General features: G+C 46.1%; 1 protein-coding gene across 3 annotated transcripts; it reads right to left on the bottom strand.

Annotated features, from left to right (window-relative positions):
* Positions 1 to 22: 22 nt before the first annotated feature.
* Positions 23 to 22,242, bottom strand: invs (inversin). Of its 3 annotated transcripts, none has more exons than XM_080006071.1 (19): positions 22,088 to 22,242; positions 21,500 to 21,630; positions 15,640 to 15,739; positions 14,661 to 14,827; positions 12,413 to 12,586; positions 10,388 to 10,555; positions 9,934 to 10,114; positions 9,219 to 9,328; positions 8,709 to 8,880; positions 7,115 to 7,270; positions 6,706 to 6,827; positions 6,254 to 6,361; positions 6,011 to 6,117; positions 5,264 to 5,473; positions 4,018 to 4,220; positions 3,172 to 3,736; positions 2,260 to 2,423; positions 836 to 958; positions 23 to 743 (listed from the first exon to the last, which is right to left on the bottom strand). In XM_080006071.1, the coding sequence occupies exons 2-19, from the start codon at positions 21,500 to 21,502 to the stop codon at positions 628 to 630; spliced, it is 2,949 nt and encodes a 982-aa protein (XP_079862197.1). In that variant the 5' UTR covers positions 21,503 to 21,630; positions 22,088 to 22,242; the 3' UTR covers positions 23 to 627. The 3 variants fall into 3 exon arrangements, with proteins under 3 accessions (XP_079862197.1, XP_079862198.1, XP_079862199.1); XM_080006072.1 differs by having other exon boundaries at positions 836 to 922; XM_080006073.1 differs by lacking the exons at positions 23 to 743; positions 836 to 958 and adding an exon at positions 1,025 to 1,249.
* Positions 22,243 to 22,356: the final 114 nt, after the last annotated feature.

The following is a 22,356-nucleotide window of genomic DNA, read 5'->3' as shown; positions in this document are numbered from 1 at the left end:
TGCATTTATTTTTAGAGAACATTTAACAAAGTAAAACCATTGCAACAACATTGAGGTATATACTTAATATAATACTGACAAGGAGAGATTTGAGTGATCTCTTGTGCAAATGCACACGACAATACATGCATATATCAGCGTAGTATAGAAATGCAAATTCCAAGGCAGCGAGAGACCAGCTGTGTGTGTGTGTGTGTGTGTGTGTGTGTGTGTGTGTGTGTGTGTGTGTGTGTGTGTGTGTGTGTGTGTGTGTGTGTGTGTGTGTGTGTGTGTGTGTGTGTGTGTGTGTGTGTAATTTCATGTTGGGCTGCAGGTGGGCCCGGTGTATGACCGGTTGTTGATGGACTGACTCAATCTCCACAACAGAAGGAAAGGTTATCAGAAAGCGTGTGTGCGATTCTGTGTTTTCCTTCCACAATGGAATTAAAGGTTATCTTTAACACACACACACACACATCATTTCTGTAGTGGTCACCCCAACCTGTGCGGTCAGGACACCGATGTCGCATGGCTTAATTTTAGAGAACCCGGTGGGCGGAGGGAACAATAAACCCAGTAACCCTATAGAGGAGGCGGCCAGCCATCTCGGAGCACATCAGGGGGCGTGGAGCCGCCCGTGGCGCGGTCTCAGCGCTTTCCGCGTCCCCGCGTCCCCTGCCCCGCGCTGTGCGGCCTCAGGTGGTAGGAGTACTGCACGGCCTGGCTCACCGTGTCGCAGAGGTGCACGCAGTCGATGCCGCTTACTGATGCGGAAGCACAGAAAACCAGTTACAGTCGCATTTGGACAGGCGTGGTTGGTGAAGAGCTTGCGTGCGGGTGCTGGTGCGTGGCTTACTCTGGCTCTGGGTGCGCAGGGTCAAGTCCAGGAGTAACTGGGACTGAGCGCTGCGAAGGGGACGCCCCCGCCTGGCCATGGAGTTTCCTAAAAGACGGCAAACCGTGCAGACTAGTAACCCTACTGAGCGACGGAAGGAAAGAACGTCAAATGTGTATATCTGTTTACATATCCACTTTACACCCATCTCATCAGCACCTACGGCAAAAGGGCCTCCTGCTGGGAGTGTCAGACGTGAGAGGCACTTGGCGCGGAGGACTGTCCCGGCTCTGTCTCTTCCATCATCTGGCCCAACAGGTAAGGCTCTATAGCTCAGTGGTTAGAGCACTGGTCTTGTAAACCAGGGGTCGTGAGTTCAATCCTCACTGGGGCCTTTGAGACGTGTTTTCTTCACAGATGCAAATGAGCTGCCTGCTGGTTTAGCACAGTTACAGTGGATGTGACCCGGGACGAAACTGACTCACGCGCTTCTGCTTTTTCCGCCAGTCAGAAAGATGCACCTCGAAAAACACACCTTGACGCTTTCAACAAAACAAATTGTCGTCGGCGAATGACAGAGCTCTTTTAAGAGATTTGAGATGTTTAAATAGAATTGCTACATTTTAAATCGTCATTTATTTGACCTTCTAGCTCACTTCTGCTCGCGTGGCCCGGTCCGCCGCCGCATGCAAATAAAACCCCCAAAACTATCCCCCAACAGGGGGGGGGGGGGGGGCGGTACCAGAGAATGAATTTACTAAATGTGTGTGTGACTGCGTGTGGGGTTTGGTGTGTGTCCTGCAGATAGCTCTATGCAGTCGTCTGACATTCCCCTTGACAGCCTTGAACTTTTCACAGTGCCAGGACTGTCAGGGAGCAGAAGCAGAGAGAGAGAGAGAGAGAGTGAGAGAGAGAGGGAGGGAGAGAGAGAGGGAGGGAGAGAGAGAGAGAGGGAGAGAGAGCGAGCGCAACGCAGAGAGGAGATGGCGAGGAAAGAAGGGGGAGGGGTTACGGCATCGGGAGGTGAAGGTGGGGCCTCTGTCGGTCTGTCGGGTGAAACGCTGTGCGGTTATGTGTGTGTGTGTGTGTGTGTGTGTGTGTGTGTTTTGGCATGGTAAGGTTTCTGCCTATTCCCCCCGTCATCACCTGATGATGTGTGATGAAGGTCAGGCCTGTCGGTGGGGCGAAACCCCACCAAGGGTTATTAGGCTGATACTGTGCTGGTATGTGGCTGTTACACTTACAGGTGTCTCCGCCAGCCCAATTAGTCACTGACGCTTCAGAAACCGCCCTGACGTACGAACCAGCTCCTCACGTTCACGTCACTCGGGGTTTCAGCTAAATTCACCAGCGTTGTCTTCACTTCATAATCTGATTATTCGGCTGGAAATAGACGGTTGGGAAGGGTTTGTTTTTTTCCTCCGCGTACGAGGGGGAGATCTTACCATAGATGCTTTGTAGAACGGAGCTCTTACTCGCCGCCGACTTCGAGGGCGGCGCTCTCCCTTCGCTCTTCCTCCAGCTCGGGGCGGCGGCGGCGGCGCTCGGATCCGTCGCCTCCGACCCTTCAGACGGCCGGGCCTCCCGCCGGCGTCCTTTCGCACGAAACCTATGGATTCACACGCGCGCGGGGCGCATAGCGTTACAATAACAACGAGAAGGGAAAAGTTCAAAGGTCCGAAGCAAAACAAAGCGATTAAACTCGAAAAACAGTTTGTCGGGAGTTAATAGCGAGGGCGCTCGCAAAATCTAATTGTTGAATCCGATGGGAAGGAGAGGCGCCCCCCGGTGCGGGCTGGCAGGGCCTGAGAGAAAAGGAAGGTGTGTGCTGGAGAGGGAGGGGGGAGTGAAGCCTGCTGGTAGCCATTAGAACGGCACAGTTTAACCTTTTGCCTCCTGTTAAAGCTGGATGATGCTCCCCGTCTCTCACACGCTCTCCACCCTCGCAGAAGTGTTTATGGCCTCCAGACCGAGGTGGTTGGAGGGTGGAGGAGTTGGAGTTGGGGGGGCGGCGTATGAGATTGGACGGGCTTTGGTGGGTGGGGGGTGGGGGTGGGGTGTTTAATAATGACTGTAGGACACATATGGGTACCACATTGCCAAACTGCCGGGGCCAGACGAGGGCTTTGCTACTGGATATACTTGCAGCTACAAACACTCCCATATACTCAACAAAAGACACACACGCGCATGCCCAAACACACGCACGCCCGCAAGTCTGCACGCACACCCGCCCGCCGCATGCACGCACACACACACACACACACACACACACACACACACACACACACACACACACACACACACACACACACACACACACACACACACACACACACACACACACACACACACACCTTCTCCAGGCCTTCTGGATGGTACGTGCGGCCTCATTCCGATGCTCCTTGTGCGTGATGGGGGTGTGTGTGGCTGCGTGGGTGTGTGTCCTGCTGGAAGGAGGCTTGTGGTCCGGGGCAGAACGACATCTCAGAGAGGGAGTGTGAGCCTGCTCGCCGGGAGCCGTGCTCTCTGAATGCTGATCCTTGTTACTCCTGCGCTTGGGCACCGAGGCGTGTGCGTCAGCCTTGCCGAGGGCCGTCCGCGCAGCGGGATGAGTGTCTCTCTTGTTTGGGGGGAAGCGTTCTTTGGCGAAGGTGTCGGCAGGGTCCGCGCCGGGGCCCCTCTTGGATGGCGGGCGGGTGGCTGAGGGCGAGGGTTTTTTGGACTTGGGCGAGGTCGGGCGTCGGAGTTTGGGGCTGGGCGGCTGGCTGCAGCCGGCGGGGGACAGGCGCTCCCTCAGCTTGGAGGTGTGGGGGTTGTAGGGTAGGGGGTCAGCGGTCACATGGCACTGATGCGTCTGAGTGTCTGGGACGCCACATGACTCCGGGTCCTTGCTCCTCTTGGAGGATCTGCTCCTGTAAGCTGTGGAGACAAAGCAGAGAGAGGGGTGAGAGACAGTTTTGAATGTGATACAGACACCATGTTGTTCGTGTTAAGAGACGTGTGTTGTGTATATGAGATGTACTTATAAATGAAGTCTTCACACTCACTTGATGCATTACAGACATGCTTAATCTTTCAAGATGCAATTAACCTCGTTCTTCCTCTCTTTATTGATTGGCATTTCCATACATTTCCTTACACCGCTTTCAATCAGTACGCGGTATGCTGTGAAAATGTAAGACCTTGAGCATGTCTTGCACCTTTGTGTTTCCGAACCTCCTCTTTGGTCCTGAGGCGTTCAGCTTTTGAGGATTTCTTAGTTTCCACAACAGCTAACTCTCTCATCCTGTTCGCCAGGGAGCCTTCATTCCTCCCTTCTACTGGCACTTTGTGCGGCTTGTGGCCGGCAAGTGAGGCGTTCTGCTGCTCAGCCTCCCGCCGACGCTGCTCCTCTTCTCGCTTCCTGGGAACAAAGAGGCACACAAGGACCAGCTCTCAAAATACTCTTGTGTGATCTTGTGTTCTTTTGTGATGTAATTTTCCACAGCCAAAAGACAATTCCAAAGCAAAATAACCCTGAAATGGCTGCTTTCAATTTGAATGAAATATAAAATATAAATAAATAAATAAATATGAAGTATAGCTCTCTATAAGCGGTTTGCTTTTCCTCCGACAGACCAGTACTGTATAACAACTCAATGCAGTTGGAACAAAGAAAAAAACAAAAAGAACAAGTGTGATAAATTGATTGTACGACAACAAACACACAGAGCATCTCAAGAGACAAGATTGCGTCCATTCTGTATTTGTTCTTGTGAAGTAGGGAATTCTGGAAAACCGTCCAAGGACACAAGGAGGTTATCATTCATTCTGCCACACAGATGCCAATTTGAAGAAATGTAGGAAAATGTTTTGTTATTAGGGGATGAAACATTGAATCATTTATAATATTACATACCTACCACTTTGTTGTTGACACGCTCAACACTGCAAAGCTGTACATATTTGGCAAAAGCTTTTTTTTTTTCAATTTGGATGTCACGGTATTCATGTCATAAAAAAAAATCCAAACGTAAAATGTGACATTTCTTACAGAATTTTTTTTTAATTATAAATAATTATATACGTGGCACCGCATACATGAATAAGGGGAAGAAAGTTGTAAACAATAAATGTGACTGTGAGCAAATGACACAGGAAGATCTTGCATAAAGAGAGATGAAGATAGGACAGAAGAGACGCATGTGTGTGCACGGATGACAGGGAGTAAGATGGATATGGAGGGAATGTGTCTGCAAAGAGAGGGAAGACAGAGACAGATAAAGCAGAAAGAAACAGCAGAATGAGAGATGAACACAATGCCTGTTATTTATCCATTATTAGACAGGGTGGAGGCAAAGAACTGAAGCACCTTGTGTCTGTATGAATGGGGAAAAACTCTGGCTTTGGGTGTGCACCGGCATACGGATATGTAAATACGGGTGTAAACGCGACTTTGAGCCTTACTTGGCAGCGTCCTTGCGGAGCTGCTCATGCCTCATGAGGAGCTGCTTCCTCTCCCTGAAGGCCTTGCGCACGGTGTAGCCCTTGTAGATGGCCTGGATGGAGGCGGCGGCGATGTCCTGGATGGCTGCGATGGACAGAGCGCCGTGCTCCAGCATGAACTGAGTCACCTCGCTGTGCTCCCCCAGCAGGGCGTAGTCCAGGGGCGTGTACCTGAACCATAAACAGAGCACTTCAGCAGGTAGAGTGGGTTGGGGCACCTAACCCCCCCAACTGCTTCTTTGGCAAAAAAAACCCCATAATATCAACACAGTCCGTTCACAGCCAAGTGTAACATTCTGGCTTGGACTTAAGAAGTTTTCAATCGAGGTTTATTGTGAAAATATATGACAATATAGATCAATAATATCTTTCGTCCCAAGAAATTACCAATTGATCACTGCAATGAAGAAAATACAATTCTACGATAATCAATTAACGAATTTAAACATTTTGTGAAACTCAATATTTGATCAGGATGTTTCTAGACAAAAATGCAGGATCATTCAAAAGATTACACTTTATAACTTACATACACCAAAACGACAAAAACATACAGTTATATACACACACACACACACACACACACACACACACACACACACACACACACACACACACACACACACACACACACACACACACACACACACACACACACACACACAGTTCATACTGCTGTTCCACTCCCTCCTTTCCATTTCTCCTCACCTCTCCTCTGTGTGCTCCAGGTGGTTAGGGAAAGCGTTGTACCCCAGCAGAAGCTTCACAGCGTCCAGGTAGCCGTTGTTGCATGACCAGTGGAGAGCAGTCCGCCCCTGAACACACACAAAAACAAACCACAGCGTCCTGCCACAGTACATAAACGAGGCGCGGCTCGTAGTTCTGTCCTATGTTTTCCCTTCATGGTTAAATGCGGCTACATTTTGTCTTTAAAAGATGGAGATGACTCACTTCTTTGTCCTGTATGTTTGGATCGGCTTGGTTCTCCATGAGAACAGCCATGCAGGTGATGTAGCCTCCGTAAGCAGCGCACTGCAGAGGAGTGCGTCCGGCCTGATCCTAGAGAGAAGCAGGTTCCACACCACACACACACACACAGACGCTGGGCTAAACTCATTTGGGGTGAGCATCATGATAAATGCTCATCAAAAGTTATCTGAACTTTAAAGGCCCATTCCATAAATGAAAAACGCCCTAGGCCCTGAGCCAACCAAAGCAGAGTCTAAAACATTACTTTTCATTTCATTATAAGGAACAAAGACAGGAGTTTGCACTTGGGTGAAATTGTACAGAGCACATGCTACATTATTCATGTGTAAAAATCGCTGATTATTCCATTAGCTTAAATAAAAGATGATAATTTCATCTACTTTTCACTTCAACCACGAGCTGTGCATTCGTACCTGTACGTTGGGACTGATTCCATTCTCCATGAGCACCTGACACACCTCGGCGTTCCCACCCAGAGCCGCCCAGTGAAGAGCCGTGTGGCCGTCCACATCCACCAGGTCCACACGAGCAGAACCTGCAGGAAATTTTAATTTCAATCAAAACGTAAACTTAATGCTGTATTCAGATGACGCTCTGGCTCAAAGGAAACCTACAATTTGTGAAACAGCGGAATAATAAAAGGCAGAGAGGCCTTGCACAAAGCACACAGAACATTATGCGGTTATGTCAAACTACAAGGCACAAACTTGGGAAGAAAAGGAAAGGCACAAACCTGCAAAACAATAAATAATAATAATACTAATAATAATAATACTAATAATAATAAATAAATACATTCATTAATTATAATGCAAAGCCCACCTTTGATGAGAGTCAGTATGACATCACGATGTCCCATCTCACAGGCCCGGAATAGCGGCGTGTGCTTCATAACGTCCATCGAGTCAACCATGGCTCCTTTCTCCAGCAGCAGACGCACTGTGCTCACATGGCCTGAGAGGGAGGCTGCGTGCAGTGCTAGCCACACACACAACAATTATCATTAACCCTGGGTAAGAAGTATATCACATTAATGACATTTGCATTTATGTCCTTCATTGTCTCTGTTGGGAAGTTGCATTTTTGCAGAAAAGTTTAAAGATTTAAGATACAGGTACAGGATTAAGAGTAAATAAATAAGAACAAACAAATATATAAAGTGTATATTGTCCATATACAGTCTACTGGATTGCACTACTTATAGTCTGCATTAACATTGTATTGATAATAATTAACAACTACATTGAATATGAGCTCCTCGGGCTAACTGGGCCACACACTTCCAGCCTGACTCGGTTCATTTATCCCTTCACCAGGGCTCATGTCTGGGCAGAGCCCTAGTCAATGGACAGGTTAAACCGATAGAGAAATTCAATGAGAAGAAATCCACTGTAGCCTCCTTGTGGCTATAGCAGCCCTGTCCCCAGACAGTAGGGATTAGAGTCAAGTGCATGGAAGTGATCCAAGCACCAGCCAGCTCCGTTGGCCTTCACCCCTGCTCATTACCATGACTGGAACGCTACATATTATGCATGCATAAACAATTACTGTCTGAATAAGCAGAGGGGCTATCGCCATGGAGATTAGGGAGGCTAAATAACCCAGGGGTCAGAGCATGGCATGCTTATGTGTCTTTGTGTATGTGCGTATGTGTAAGTGTGCATATGATATGGATGTGTGTGTGTAAGTGTGCAAGTGATATGTGTGTGTGTGTGTGTGTGTGTGTGTGTGCGCGTGCAATGAAATCATGGGACAGTGCTGGCAGTTGCGAGGCACTATTCATCAAGCTTACTGGGTCACACTAATTTCACTGACAGTATCACTTCCTCCACTCACTTCCTCTCTCTCCCGCTCCAGTGGCCCCCGGGGGCATTCCCCGCCTCCACACACACACACACACACACACACTATTTCCACACACCGGGGTATCCCCTGTGACATAATTTTCCCCGGCCTCACACAAGTATGTCCAGCACCTGCGTCACCTCGAACGCTGAGTTCCAAAACAAATCAGAACAGGGAAGCACAAACAGTAGAAATGGGAGGGCTTTTTTTTCAAGATCATTTTTTGTGGCACTTTATTAGATATGAGAGTTTAGAGACAGGAAAGGCAGGGAGAGAGAGGGGAAGACACGCAGCAAAGGGCCTCGGGCTGGATTTGAACCCGGGCTGGCTGGGGGAAGGTGGTACACGCTCGACCAGGGGAGCTACTTCGGCACCCCTGGGAGGGATTTTTTTAATGTGTGTGTGTGTGTGTGTGTGTGTGTGTGTGTTTAGTGTTTAGGCATTTAGGTCTCCATGTTCTCCAAGCATGCCAGAGAGGAGTGTTTCCTTCCCTTCCTGGCGCCCCTCACAACAGCCAGAAGAGGTTTAGTTCATGCAGAGGTACACATAAAAGGGATTCCACGGCACTCACCGGTGCCGCCGTACTTGTCGGCCATGTTGATGTCGATGTGCGGGGTGAGGCTCAGCATGGTGCGGATCACATCGTCGCTGCCCTTGCCAGCGGCCCACATGAACGCTGTCCGGCCCTCCAGGTCGGGCTCGTCCTTCACCGAGGGATGGGAGAGAAAAACACCCACAGTCTCCTGCACGAAACGCAAATTCGCACTCAAATTTGCATGCATAAATACAGTTGAGGAAATTACAATCTTGTTACATCCTACTAGAACTTGATGAGATGAATCGAGCTTTTCAGTAAACTCCAAATTGACAGTCTGTATCGCCTCCATACATTCATGTAAAGATTACAACCAAATTGAACCTATTATTAATACTATTGTTTATCTTTGTATTGCATATTTTATTATTTTATAATGTATTTTTGTTGACTGACTACATTCTCAAGTGTATGTGTGTGTGTGTGTGTGTGTGTGTGTGTGTATGTGTGTGTGTGTGTGTGTGTGTGTGTGTGCACGGGACCCACAGCATAGTTGCTCTGGGCTCCATAGTGCAGTGGCGTTGCTCCCTGGCTGTCTGAGGGAATTGTGCCTGACGTGTTCCTCTCCAGCAGCAGGTGAACAATGCTGGCATGTCCTGAAAAACACACATGTACTTTCAAATTGCGAGCACGTACAGAACCATCACGTACACAACCTCACATACTGAGAGAGAACAATGTGCAATGAAAACAAGAGACAAACATGTGCAGACAAACACTCGCCATGATTGGCAGTTTGTCCGTTGTGAGCTGAGAACAATGCATCATCTTTACTGCTGTACAAAAGCCAATTATCAAAATGACTCTTCAGTTTTGTTTATATTTGCTCCAAAGGAAAACCCTATATCCAAACGTAGATGGCAAGAAGAACCATACTTGTATTGTTGTCATCTGGGCTCACTGAAGACAGTATAGTGTCGCCAATTGGGTTCTGACTCTAAATACTGTTAACGATTCTTCCATAGTGCGGTGCAAACACACAGCAATTGGGACACGTGGTTTTACAGATGACGCAAGTGATCTGTCCAGCGTCGGTCCCAGGGCTGTCTACCAATAGAGTCATAAATAAAAAGAGAAATTGTGATCTCATGACCTTCCTGTGACAACGTATTGTTATACATTTTTAGACAGTCACAATATGATATCGTCATGTTGCCCTCCCCTAGGCTGGACATCTGATTCTCCCTTCCCGTTTTCTCACCCAGGAGCGCCGCCCAGTGTAGGGGCGTTCTAAAGAGGTTGTCGTATGCTGTGACATTGCAGCCCTCGTAGGAAGTCAACACCTCCACCACCGCCTCGTTACCATCGGCAACAGCAAAGTGCAGGGGGGTTCGACCCTCATAGTCCTGCCAGTTCAGCAGGGACTCGGTGGGAGCTGCCTCCTGCACAAGCACGCACGCAAACACGCACCCACGCACGCACGCACGCACACACACACACACACACACACACACACACACACACACACACAAATGCTCTGCATGTGAGAATAAATGTCTGCATTCAAATTTGTGTGTATTTGCATAAATGATGTATGTGTATCTCTAGGCTTCATGGTTGTGTAAATATGTGTCAATATGTGCACATTTTGCCCACGTGCTCGCCCTGTATATATCGAACCCTAACCCACACATGTGACGATGTGTGTGCAGTACCAGAATGCAGCGGACAGTCTGCGTGGCGCTGGGCTCCTGGCTGTGAGCCGCCCAGTGCAGCGGGATCTTCCCCTCACTGTCTGGAATGCCGATGTTGGAGTCATGTTTGATCAACAGGCGGACATGTTCTGGCCGGTTATAGAAGGCTGACCAGTGAAGAGCAGTTTGCTAAACATAGGCGAACGGAGAGAGAGAGAGAGAGAGAGAGAGAGAGAGAGAGAGAGAGAGAGAGAGAGAGAGAGAGAGAGAGAGAGAATCAGAAAGGAAAACCAGGGTGTGTCTGTTTCCGCTTTCCCACTGCATCAAAAACCCGATAACAACCGCTAACATCATAACGCCCGGGTCGACCCGCTAATTTTGGCACCTTCACCTTTTTTCGGTGCGATGCAATGTGCCTTGAAGTTCAGGACACTGGCACGTTAATAGACAGGAATATCCGTTATTTATTTATTTATTATATCCGATCATTTCATATCCGATTTAGAATCCAAAATCAGTCAATCAGAAGTTAATGACTTTTGTTCCCTCATGGGGGACCATGGAATGTTTTGAGTGTGGGGACCACAGCGCAGAACCCCCACGCTCCCAACCGGGCTTCGAGCCACTCCAGCACAGCCCCAAACCGGTCTCGACTGTTTTTTTCCCAATCACACTGAAACCATGATACACCCCTTTCCCAACGCGTTCATGACGTTGAACATTATATAACTGAATAAATAAATAGATAAATAGGTAAATAAATAAATGAATGAATGAATGAATGAATGAATGAATGAATGAATACATTAATTAATAAATGAATGAATAAATAAATAAACAGCATTTCTCCTGGTAATGGGAAAGGCGTCAATTTTAGCCCAATTTTGGTGTAAAAACGGTATGTGTGTGTATTGATGGATCAAGCATTTGGAAGTGTATTTGGGTAAGAGATTAACTATAATATGTCAAAATATTGGAATAGGCAGGCCGCAATACAAAACTGGAATAGGATTATTATAATACATTATAATAGAATGTATTAGTACTCCCAATATCCTTGATACAAAGATCAGACCCCAAAAAGCCACATTGGACATCTGAAATGTCACAGGCAGCTCGACTTGCCTTTTGAGACATGGAAGCATATTAGATGTCTACAATGGAGAAAAGTGTGTTATTTGTTAATCCTTACTGTAAGCTCTAATGAGCCCAATCTATTGGTCTTGGATGGTTTGTACTGCTCAATAGAAACAATGGAGTGAATTGGTGTTTATTTTTATTTTTTATGAACCAGCACCTAAGTTGTAATCAAATGCTGTTGGCAATGAAAAAGTGGTGTATCCCCAGAAATTAATTCGTCTGCGCGTTTCAGCGCAGGTCAGGGTTTGTGTGTGTGTGTGTGTGTGTGTGTGTGTGTCACGTCGGCATGGAAATATTGGCTGGTACCATGACATGGCAAGAATGTTGGAGGAGGGCAAATCCATTTCACAAAGTGTGTATTGAAACGATAGCGGTTAGCTACAACAGTAGCGCACATGCTGCCTCTACGCAGGCGGCCAAGTTATTCTGAGGTTTCCCTGAACACTGTCACCTGATATGATGATGCATATTGGATTATTACAAAGCTCGCTACTGATGTCAGATCAAATCAGCGCCTACAACCTAAATTGACCGTGCATGTGTGTGTGTGCTTGGGTTGGGTTGATGGAAAAAGAGAACAAAGTCACTTATTGTCATATCATTGGGCTGTGTGTGTGTGCGTGTGCCTGTTGGTGTGCGTGTAGGGGGGGTTGTGTGAGTGTGTAAACATAAGTGTGTGGCTGTGTGAGCTTTTGTGTGTTGGGTACACTTATGTCTCAAATCAAAAATCTCAAATCCCTGTTGAGTTCAAATAATTATCATTGGTGGGGCAGTTATCTCTTTGGAGGCTATTTGTCAGCATAAATGGCTACTATTCGACGCTTTAAACTCTGTGTATGCCCATCTGTGTGTGTGTGTGTGTGTGTGTGTGTGTGTGTGTGTGTGTGTGTGTGTGTGCTGCAGCACCTTGTTCTTATCCTGTGTGTCAACCTCTCCAGGTCCAATATGTTTGAGTAGCAGGGCGAGAGGTTTTGGGGAGGGGTGTCTGGTGGCCAGGTGGAGCGGGGTCATCTCTTCTAGATCTTTCTGCAGCCAGTCAGCGCGACGGGATAGCAGCATCTTTAAAAAACGCATGTTTCCCTGCAATACAGACACACACACACACACACACACACACACACACAAAAATAGATTTCACAAGTACGTGATTTTTTGCATGGGCAATAACAGGGACTGTTTCAGCATCAAACAACACCACTGACTATCTCTCCCCCTCTCTCTCTTTCTCTCACTCACTCACACACACACACACACACACACACACACACACACACACACACACACACATATACACACACACACATAGAAATGCATGCTTGCACTCACATACACAGCATCATCAGTATTCAGAGCTGTCTTGTTCAATCAGGAGCCCATCCATCACCTCAGACTGTGTGTGTGTGTGTGTGTGTGTGTTTGTGTGTGTGCTTGTGCGCGTGTGTGTGTGTCAGGCCGCTCAACAGTTAGCGGACTAAAGAGCCCGTCACTCCCTGTCACCCTGCTCTCATCATCATCCTTCTCTTCCTCCTCCACAGCAGACAAACCAGCGCTCCCAGCCTCTCGCCTCAGACCCGGTGGGACAGAGATTATGACATTCAGCCACTGCCACAGAACGGCCTGTTTACACGCACATGCACGTGCATTTCTGCCTGCGCGTATGTGTCTGTTTGTCTGCGTGTGTGTGTTTTGTATATTTGCCATCCTCTGACCACCGTGCCACAGTCTGACAAATCTATCTCGAGTGTGAGCATGCATCTATGTGTGTGTGTGTATGTGTGGGTGTGTGTGTGTGGTCTGTCCTCCCTATTCTCAACCCAATTAGATCAGTAATCCCTGGCCTCTCTCACCATCTCAGCCACTTATTGATCAGATGTCAGAGAGACAGGGCCTCCCATCACTAAGAACCCCCCCCTCCCACCCAACCCACTCACACACCCACCCACACCCACACCCACACATAACACATACACATACACACACACACACGCACACACACACACACACACACACACACACACACACACACACACACACACACACACACACACACACACACACACACACACACACACACACACATGGATTCACTCACACTGTGTATGCCGTCTGGCTGGGAGATCCCCTGAAGCGCCATGGGGATTATACAGTTTGAGCGTGGGAGGGATAAATAAAACACAAGTTCTATAAGGATCTAAGTTTAACTATATACCTGCTACTGAACCTGTTAGTCTTCTTACCTCCATATCTGTTTCATTCAAGAGATTTAGTGCACTACATTGACTACACAACCGGCCTTTCCACAACAGTGTGCCAAGAACTCCAGGCCCTGGCCTTCTGTGGCACACATAACTTGAGTGCTGGTAACAAACAATAAAACATATAGCAGAGGTGCAGATATAACGACAGTGTTTTACAAAACTGTGATTTACAAAAAATAGGTTTCCAAATAAATAGGCTGGCTTACAAGAAAATAGACACTCCTCATCCCGCGAAAAAAAAAACATTTTGTACCAGCTGATACTACCATGAAATTCCCCCGGAACAATGTCTTAACCATAGACATTTCCAAAGACTTAATTTTCCATCTTAATCTTCATTCAGGGACTGCACGTTGTATACACCCTGCTCAGGAAACTGACAGAATGGCGGTCAGACAAAGGGAGCAAGGGATGAATCAAAGCACATGAATTGGTATCACAGCATATGTTAGTGATAGAAGAATGAGATTTTAAACGGTGTTGCTTTTGGTCACCGCCAGCCCTGAGACAAAGATCATCACCACTAGGGGGCACTAACTCCTCACCAGAGAGTAGGAACTTTCAGTCTCCCATTCTCTCTCCCACTCAGTCTCTTATCCAATCATCATTTTGCTAAAACCATATAATCGTCCCTTCAGTCATCCTTGTTTACTCATCTCCAACATTCACATTTAATTCACGAGGCCGACGCCTTTTCAATTATAGAGATTGAGGTGTATGTGTTGTGTATTTGAGCATATCCTATAGTGCATGCATGTGTTTGAGGCATGCACTATATCCTATTTGTTTCTCAAATATTTTTCATGTCTCTATCTTATGAAACCACCAGTAGCCATTTCATCAAGTTATTAATATTGAGGTTTCGTCATAAAATAATGTGACATTTTATTTTGTACCTTCTGGGCGGCGAGGTGCAGCGCGGTGCGCTGGCTGTGGTCAGTCTTGTTGACTGATGCTCCTGCTTTCAGCAGAGCCTCGGCACAGTCCAGACGGTCGGCCAGCACACAGTACATCAAAGGGGTCCGCCCAAACTGGTCCTCATGGTCCCGCAGTGTGGGGTCCGCTACACAAACACATACAGATTACGAAAATGGTACGCACACACACAAATGGGAAACAGACTGAAAAAGCATTATTTACCTTAAATATATAATTCACTTTGTTATCATTCTTAAAAATAAAAATAGTTATCTTCTTACTTATGACAAAGCATTCATGATCAACAGTTACATTTGACAAAATTTGCTGCTTTTCCAGTTTTTGAACATTTAGGGACTTCCACCACTTGTTGAAGTGAATCAATTTATTTGGGGCAGTCGGGTGGAGCCTCTCCTACTGGCTTGAGGAATCGCGCTCTGTGACAAACCCCGAACACTGACCTATTTCTGTTTGAGGCGTGAAAGAGACAGGCCTACCTCCTATTCAAGGATTTCACATTAACACGTAGAGCAAACTGAGCCCAGGCTTTAATATTTTGGCAAGCTTTTTCATAGTCCTGGGGGTGTATCTGGAACCAGATATATATATACGATATGAAGCAATTCTATAGTATTTGGATTTCCAATCAAGGACAAAAGTCTATATCTGTTGCTTTACAATGTCATATTACACCACCTCGCCTTCGTTTGATTATAAAAGAATTAACATTACAGTTCAATTGTAAATTCTTTATCACATGGTTGCAATGCAAAAATTAAAATTTATTAATTGAATAAAAAAACAAAACTACAAAATACTAATGATAATAGTATTGCGAAAATCCATAGCTTTGCAAGAGTTCATTCCAGTATTCCAAAAATATAGTGTTCCAAAAATAAAGCCAGACCTGCACGTCAAATGTCTGCAGAGCTGAATTGTTGTACTGTGTGAAGTCACCTGTGATGAGTTTGTGGAGGGCGCTCCTATCCCCATTCACCGCTGCAGCGTGGACTTGAGAGCCCAGAGAGGATGGGCCTGGGCTGGAGGCCTCGGACGCCTAGAAACACAGACAAACGTGTCAGCTCGTAAAACAATTCAATATCCAGCTGAACTGTCATTTATTTAATACAGTGAAATTAAAGATTTGCTTGCCTGGTGAGTCTAGCTGTCATATCAATTATCCATTATTACGATTTTCAAATGTGGAACAATTTCGTTTACATTTGACATTCACAGCACAGGCATTTAACCGACTCTGTCAAGATAGCCTTAAATAACAAAATGCCAGCTGGAGATAAGCAAGGTTGTTTCATTTCTTGGATATCAATCATACTGAGACCTCATAAATAGGATTGTTTCTCTGACATACACACACCCTTAGGGTTCTTCGAAAAACAGCCTAATACACATTCACACAGATGCTTTAAAATAAGGGAGTTAATGTATGCTGACAGTAGGGAGTGGGTGAGCGTGTGTGTGTGCGCCCGCTGAGGGGGTTAAATCTCTTCCTGGCCCCACTTAACCGGAGCCAAGTGAAGGCTGGGTAATCTGCAGACAGGAAGCAGCTGGGGAGGGGAGACCCTGGTGGGGACTGTGTGAGTGTGTAAGAGGGGGGTCTCTCTTCATGTCTTATTCATGTCTCATTAATACTGCAGCAGGCCTCGATTTGTGTGTGTGTGTGTGTGTGTGTGTGTGTGTGTGTGTGTGTGTGTGTGTGTGTGTGTGTGTGTGTGTGTGTGTGTGTGTGTGTGTGTGTGTGTTGATGTGTGTGTGTGTATAGAGATGTGGAACTAGCCCTGCGGGGCATAACACAGAAATCAATTATTGCTCCTAAACACATAAACGCCAGAGACACAAACCCATGCCACAATTTCAGTTTTCGCAGAGACATTTTCATTAACAGTCACAATAACAGACCTGACACACCGTTTCTGTCTTTTTTTTCCAGACAAGACTGTTGACGATAATCCCCCTCATACCTTAATAGAATAGTACTCATATGGTACATTAGCACTGGGTGCATACCGATACACTTCATATCCTCAGGTTGACCCTGACACCTCAGGTGACCGGTCTGTGAACCAACCAGCTCCAAGGTGGAAGGAGAGAGAGACTGTACCACAGAGTCCTTCACCCCCCCCCCTTCCATTTCTCCCCCTCCTCCTCTCTGCCCTCATAAACTGCACTCCTGTGGCCACTGCGTGCCGCATGGCAATTACCCATCATCCTCCCTGCTTTCTCACGCTCTGCCAAGTAGCCCCGCTTTGTCACTGCGCGATAATAGGGGTTTGTTGCTACGCTCATTTTAGAGAAGTGTGTTAAGGAGGGTAGGAGGTATGGGACGATAGAGCTGTAGTAAAGGGTGCGCGCGCGTGTGTGTGTGTGTGTTGGTCGCACATGTGCCAAGTCATGGGAAGCGATTTTCCATGAGAGAGAACTTTTACAGGGGCTTCACCAAAATCCACCATAAACTCTTCTAATTTGGAAAGATTACACAGTCACTCACATGCGTGTGCACTACCTTGTTCTTTAAACGTCTCTCTCGATCTCACACAGACATACAGACACACAAACACACACACACAAACACACACACACACACACACACACACACACACACACACACACACACACACACTCTCCCACAATTTCCTAATGAGATGCTAATATTTAACACATGGTTGAAAAAAAATGATTCCATATGGCCTCACCTTCAAAAACAACAGTATTATTATAATGTCTGGTGTTAACGATGTATTAGAAAGGGAGCCAAATTAAACAATATGCTGTCTTCTGCTTGATGTGTTGATTTTCAGACAAACCCGCAAATCTTCTCTTCCCCTTTGTTTTTAGGTTTTTCATTTTGACTGGATTTTCACTTTATGGGAGCTCCCAACCACTTCCATACAAATAGGAATTGATTTAAAAGCAACCCAGCATATAAAAGACAAATAAATAAATATTTAACCCTTTTTAATGGCTGGTTGACATTACCTCGACCAGAGTTTTCAATTGGTAAGAGGGTGTTTTATGGCAGCTAAACTGGTTTTTTTTTAAAACACCCACAGAGTGTCCAAATTTGGCTAAAAAGGCTTTTGGGGATGCAATGTCTGAAATCAAACAAAGGATGGTGTAAAAACAACATTGGGTCCCGTTGAGAACATTGGGGTGCTTTCATTTAGGCATTCATATTTGTTCCTTGGGGAGCACTCCGCTCATTAATATGAAGACAATAACTCAGAGTAAACTATTGATCCGCGCTGAGGTCCATGCCAAGTGACTGTGCATCTGTGGAACCTATTGATTCATGGTGATGCTGACATTATTGAAACTTGATTCATATTCTGTCTCATATGAGCTGAGTGAGTTAAACAAAGAATCTGGTGACTCCCATAAAACCTTTCAGTAACACTACGGGAATGTTAACACTTACACATACAATATTGCTTCCACTCGCAAGCGAATGCATCCACACACACACTCACACAGAAAATGTGTGCACAACAAATGAAAAGATGCTATTGAGACAGAGCCACAGAAAATATAAACAGGGAGTCAAAGTGTGTCTGTGTGTGTGTAAAGGTGTCAGTGTTGGGTTTTGATGGAGGACAACACTGGGCATGCTGGGTAAGCAGTGGGGAAGCAGAGGCTGAGGCTGGTCCACATAAACACACACACAAATTTACTTATTATAAATGTATAAAATGTTACAGAATGCTATGCTTATAGTTGTGTGAGTGCATGTGAGTGAGAGTTTAAACATGTGTCTGATACGGACATTGGGGCTGAGAGGATCGGTCCCTAGTTTTGAGTGACAGGAAAAGAGGTGGGGGGATTGATAATATCATCCCATAGGGACACCCTATCTGCAAGCGCTATTTCTGGGGGACTTCCTGCTTCCCCAAGGACCAATGAGCTGGCACCCTGGGCTGGGGGCCAAGCCCTAGGGCACAGCTAGGCCAATCAGCAGGGGGTGGGGGGCTGACTGACAGATAGATCGGCTAATTTACATCATTACCACAATACATCCCGACAAATGAGCCCCCCGGGTCCGAGCCAATCACCTGGGAGAGTAATGCAATTAGGCGGGACCACAGCTGTCAATCTCACAGCCACAGGGGTCAGGTATTAACACCTATGGCAAAAACTGTACTGATCACAACCTCCCTTAGATACATACATGCATATGAAGGGACCTCCATTCAGAGGTATAAACACATAGAAAATCTGTAAAGACAGTCAAGAGGTGCAGACAGGCATTGTAAACCAAGGTGTATCTACGGGATAGAGGTGTGCAGGAGAAGCTGGTTCTCTGTCAGCCTCTCGAGGCTGGACGGGAGGGAGTGTGCAAGATTGCTCCAGGGAGGCTGAGATTGACTTGTGTTCTCAGAGGAGTAATATCCGAGCAAAAGTGTTTGTGTGCCAGTGTGTGTCTGCGTGTTCAACTGTTGGCTGTCTGTCGGTCTGCTGGGGCCGAGGTGTTGTTTATGCTCCCAATCTGAGAATTGAGAGATGACTATAACAACAACGCAGAAGAGGGAGGAACCAGAAAAAAGCTCACACTGGTGTGTGGAGGAGGCCTGGCTCATCCAATCGAATGCTGTGGGTAACAAAGCTCATCTTGGTCTCATTATGATGTGAAATCATACAGGAACATTGCACTGAGTCAATAAGCTGCAACACATGCTGTTGTTGTGTGTGTGTGTGTGTGTGTGTGTGTGTGTGTGTGTGTGTGTGTGTGTGTGTGTGTGTGTGTGTGTGTGTGTGTGTGTGTGCGTGTGTGTGTGTGTGCGGGCGTGCGTGCGTGTGTGGTGTGTTCTTTGTCGATGTCGTGGTGACTGGTCAGTATTGGTGAGGCGGCACTGGAGATTAATAAGGGTCAGTGATAAGAGACGAGTTGTGTCTGACATGACTTCCCCTTTTCTTTTGTTGGCTGGACTTTATAGAAGGCGTAGGGCTTCATTAGAGAGTAGCGCCCATAACAACCTCCCAGTGACCTTGCCAGCAAAGAAAGGACGGAAGAGTTCGGATCACTCTATCTGCCTGTTTCGGGTACGACTGAAAATGTCTTGAAAGTTATGGGGCGAGGAGTGTTGTGACAATGTCCCATTATATCACTAATGAGACGGCCTCAGGAGATAGAGTGAGAGAGCGAAAGAAGGGGGGGGGCTAAGAAAGACCATGACAGAGGACAAGAGGAGAGAGAGAGAAAGAAGGGGATAGCAAAGGGGTGGGGGCTGAGATCAGCTTGGGGACTTGTTCTCTCCTCCATCTCCTCTCTCCATCTAACCCTCTCCCCACACCTCACAGTCTAATTGGACTAAAACTGTGATCTAATTAAATGTCCAATTAGAGTGCAGCAAGCCAAGTGCCCGCCGGCGAATCAGAGCACAGGGACATAATCAGCTTGAAAAACAAACAAAAAAATCAATGGGATGGGTGTGGGGATAGAAAGATAGAGAAAACAGAAATATGAAGAGAGGCGATGGTGGACAGATAAAACCAGGGAGAGAGTGGGAGGTGGAATGGTGTGGGAGCATATTTGGTCAAGCAGCAGTGCAACAAGGGACTTGGCATCACACCGTTGGACATAAAAGCCAATTTAGACAAAATATGAATATGCTAATTTTTTTTTAAATTACTATTCTTAACTTGATTCACCTTACAGCTACTGTCTGACTAAGTAAGGAGCAGACTGCCATGTAGCCCTTATAGTCAAATAGTTTATTAAGAAGTTCAATGGAAGCTCAATTCAACAATAAGCTTAAGAGAGCTCCCAAAGACAACATCCACACAACTGTGTCCATTAACTTTTGTATCGTTGTGACTTAAGCCATGTTAGCCATGTTAGCTACTGTAGCCATTATTCTGACAAAAAACCCTCCCAAAAAAGGAACACATGTAGTTGAATTAGCGCATTTACCCACAGATGAGCTCTGCACTTTAAATGCTTTTAATGTCATTAATGTCTGAAATTATCCTTCCTTTTCTACCACTTTCCCTTTGACTTATATTTAACGCTGTTTTCCATTTTGCCACTGTTCCCGTAATCTTATTTTTATGCATTGCTGTACTTTGCTATGTGATTCTTTTTTGTTTATGTGACATAAAGTGTTTTTTAAGTTCCTTAAAAAAAAGCTATACAAATATTATTACAGGAAAGATGCATCCACACCCACCCACCAAAGACAAACAGAGAATGAGAGGGGGGGGGGGATGATAGAGATAGAGCTCAATCTAACTCCGTCTGTGAGATGTTCACACACTGGGAACCCCTATGGATAGATTTAGCTCATCAAATATTAATGTTGGGACTCAATTCAACACGCCATCTTGAGCTCCCTAAACAGCCTTGTTATACCCACAATTGATTAGTGACAGAGTAATATTAGAAAAGAAGCATACTGCACACACACAATTATTAGAAACAATAATATACCTTCCATTGCAGTATTTGTTCACCCCCTTCTTTATCCTGCCGGCATACCTGTCATCAACCCATGCATACAGACCAGAACAGAAGATGCGCGCTCTCTCTCGCTCTCTCTCTCCTGTGGTTTGTCTCTATTTTTGTTGTTTATTGGTTCATTCATAATCAAGTTTCTGCTGTTGTGACATGACTTACTGAAACTGAAAATAAAGGAACCTTAAAAGTCAGTCTCTCTCTCTCTCTCTCTCTCTCTCTCTCTCTCTCTCTCTCTCTCTCTCTCTCTCTCTCTCTCTCTCTCTCTCTATATATATATATATATATATATATATATATATATAAGTGTCATGGTGTGAGTGTGTTGGTGTCTGCTGGATGATGGATTCTAACCATTGTAAAGTTGGGTGACTAAGCAGCAGATGTTTCCCAGTTCAGTACATCCTTGGCAGGTCCGGATTCCTCAGGCTCCCCTACCTGGCCTGGTCCTGGCCTGATCCTGATCCTGGTCCTGATCCCGCCTCCTGCAGGTACAGAGAAAGAGGATCACTCACACTGAGGCCACACCTGTTCACACAGAAAGTGCCAGCACTGCCACTGTACTGATGCCAGTCCGAGGCAGAGGCTGGATGTGAAAAATGGACCCGTTGGTACTTTTCTGACATATTTCATGTTCACAATCTCAACACATGCAGTATTTTGAATACGTGTTTTATAACAAAACATCTGTGTTCAAACGGACGGGGCAATGTCACTGTGTTATTACTTAGTATTACTTATGACTACTTACTAGCTTCGTACTTATTACTAGCTTATTACTTCTGCTCGACAATGTTTTTGTAGTGTTCACAACAGCATAACTAAAAGCCCTTCTCCATTTTCTACACGTCGTTTAAACGAATAGAAGGTTTTTTACGTTGTACCTTCGTCGAGCGGGGAGCAAAACGGTTTTACGCACTGAATAAAGGAAACACAACTCACCACGGTTTGACAGAATTCACTTCGTTACAAGAGCACAGTTCGACCAACCTGGAGCCATTTCTGCAAAGTGCGTATGGAGAAAACGGTCTCGACGAGTAACTTCCATTTATTTTATTTCTATTTGGGGTTAGCGTTAACTCCCAGTTTCTATTCTCGGACTGTTTTTTGGGGGGGAGGTGGGGGGGTGGGTTTGGAAAGTTTTCTTCCCCGGGCCCCGTCCCGTTGGTTCGCGAAACGTCTGACTTAACGAAACACTACAACGCCCACGA

Source organism: Zeus faber (genome assembly GCF_960531495.2).
Source record: "Zeus faber genome assembly, chromosome: 8".
In the NCBI taxonomy this organism is placed as follows: domain Eukaryota; kingdom Metazoa; phylum Chordata; class Actinopteri; order Zeiformes; family Zeidae; genus Zeus; species Zeus faber.
This window is presented reverse-complemented; position numbering and strand designations above follow the sequence as displayed.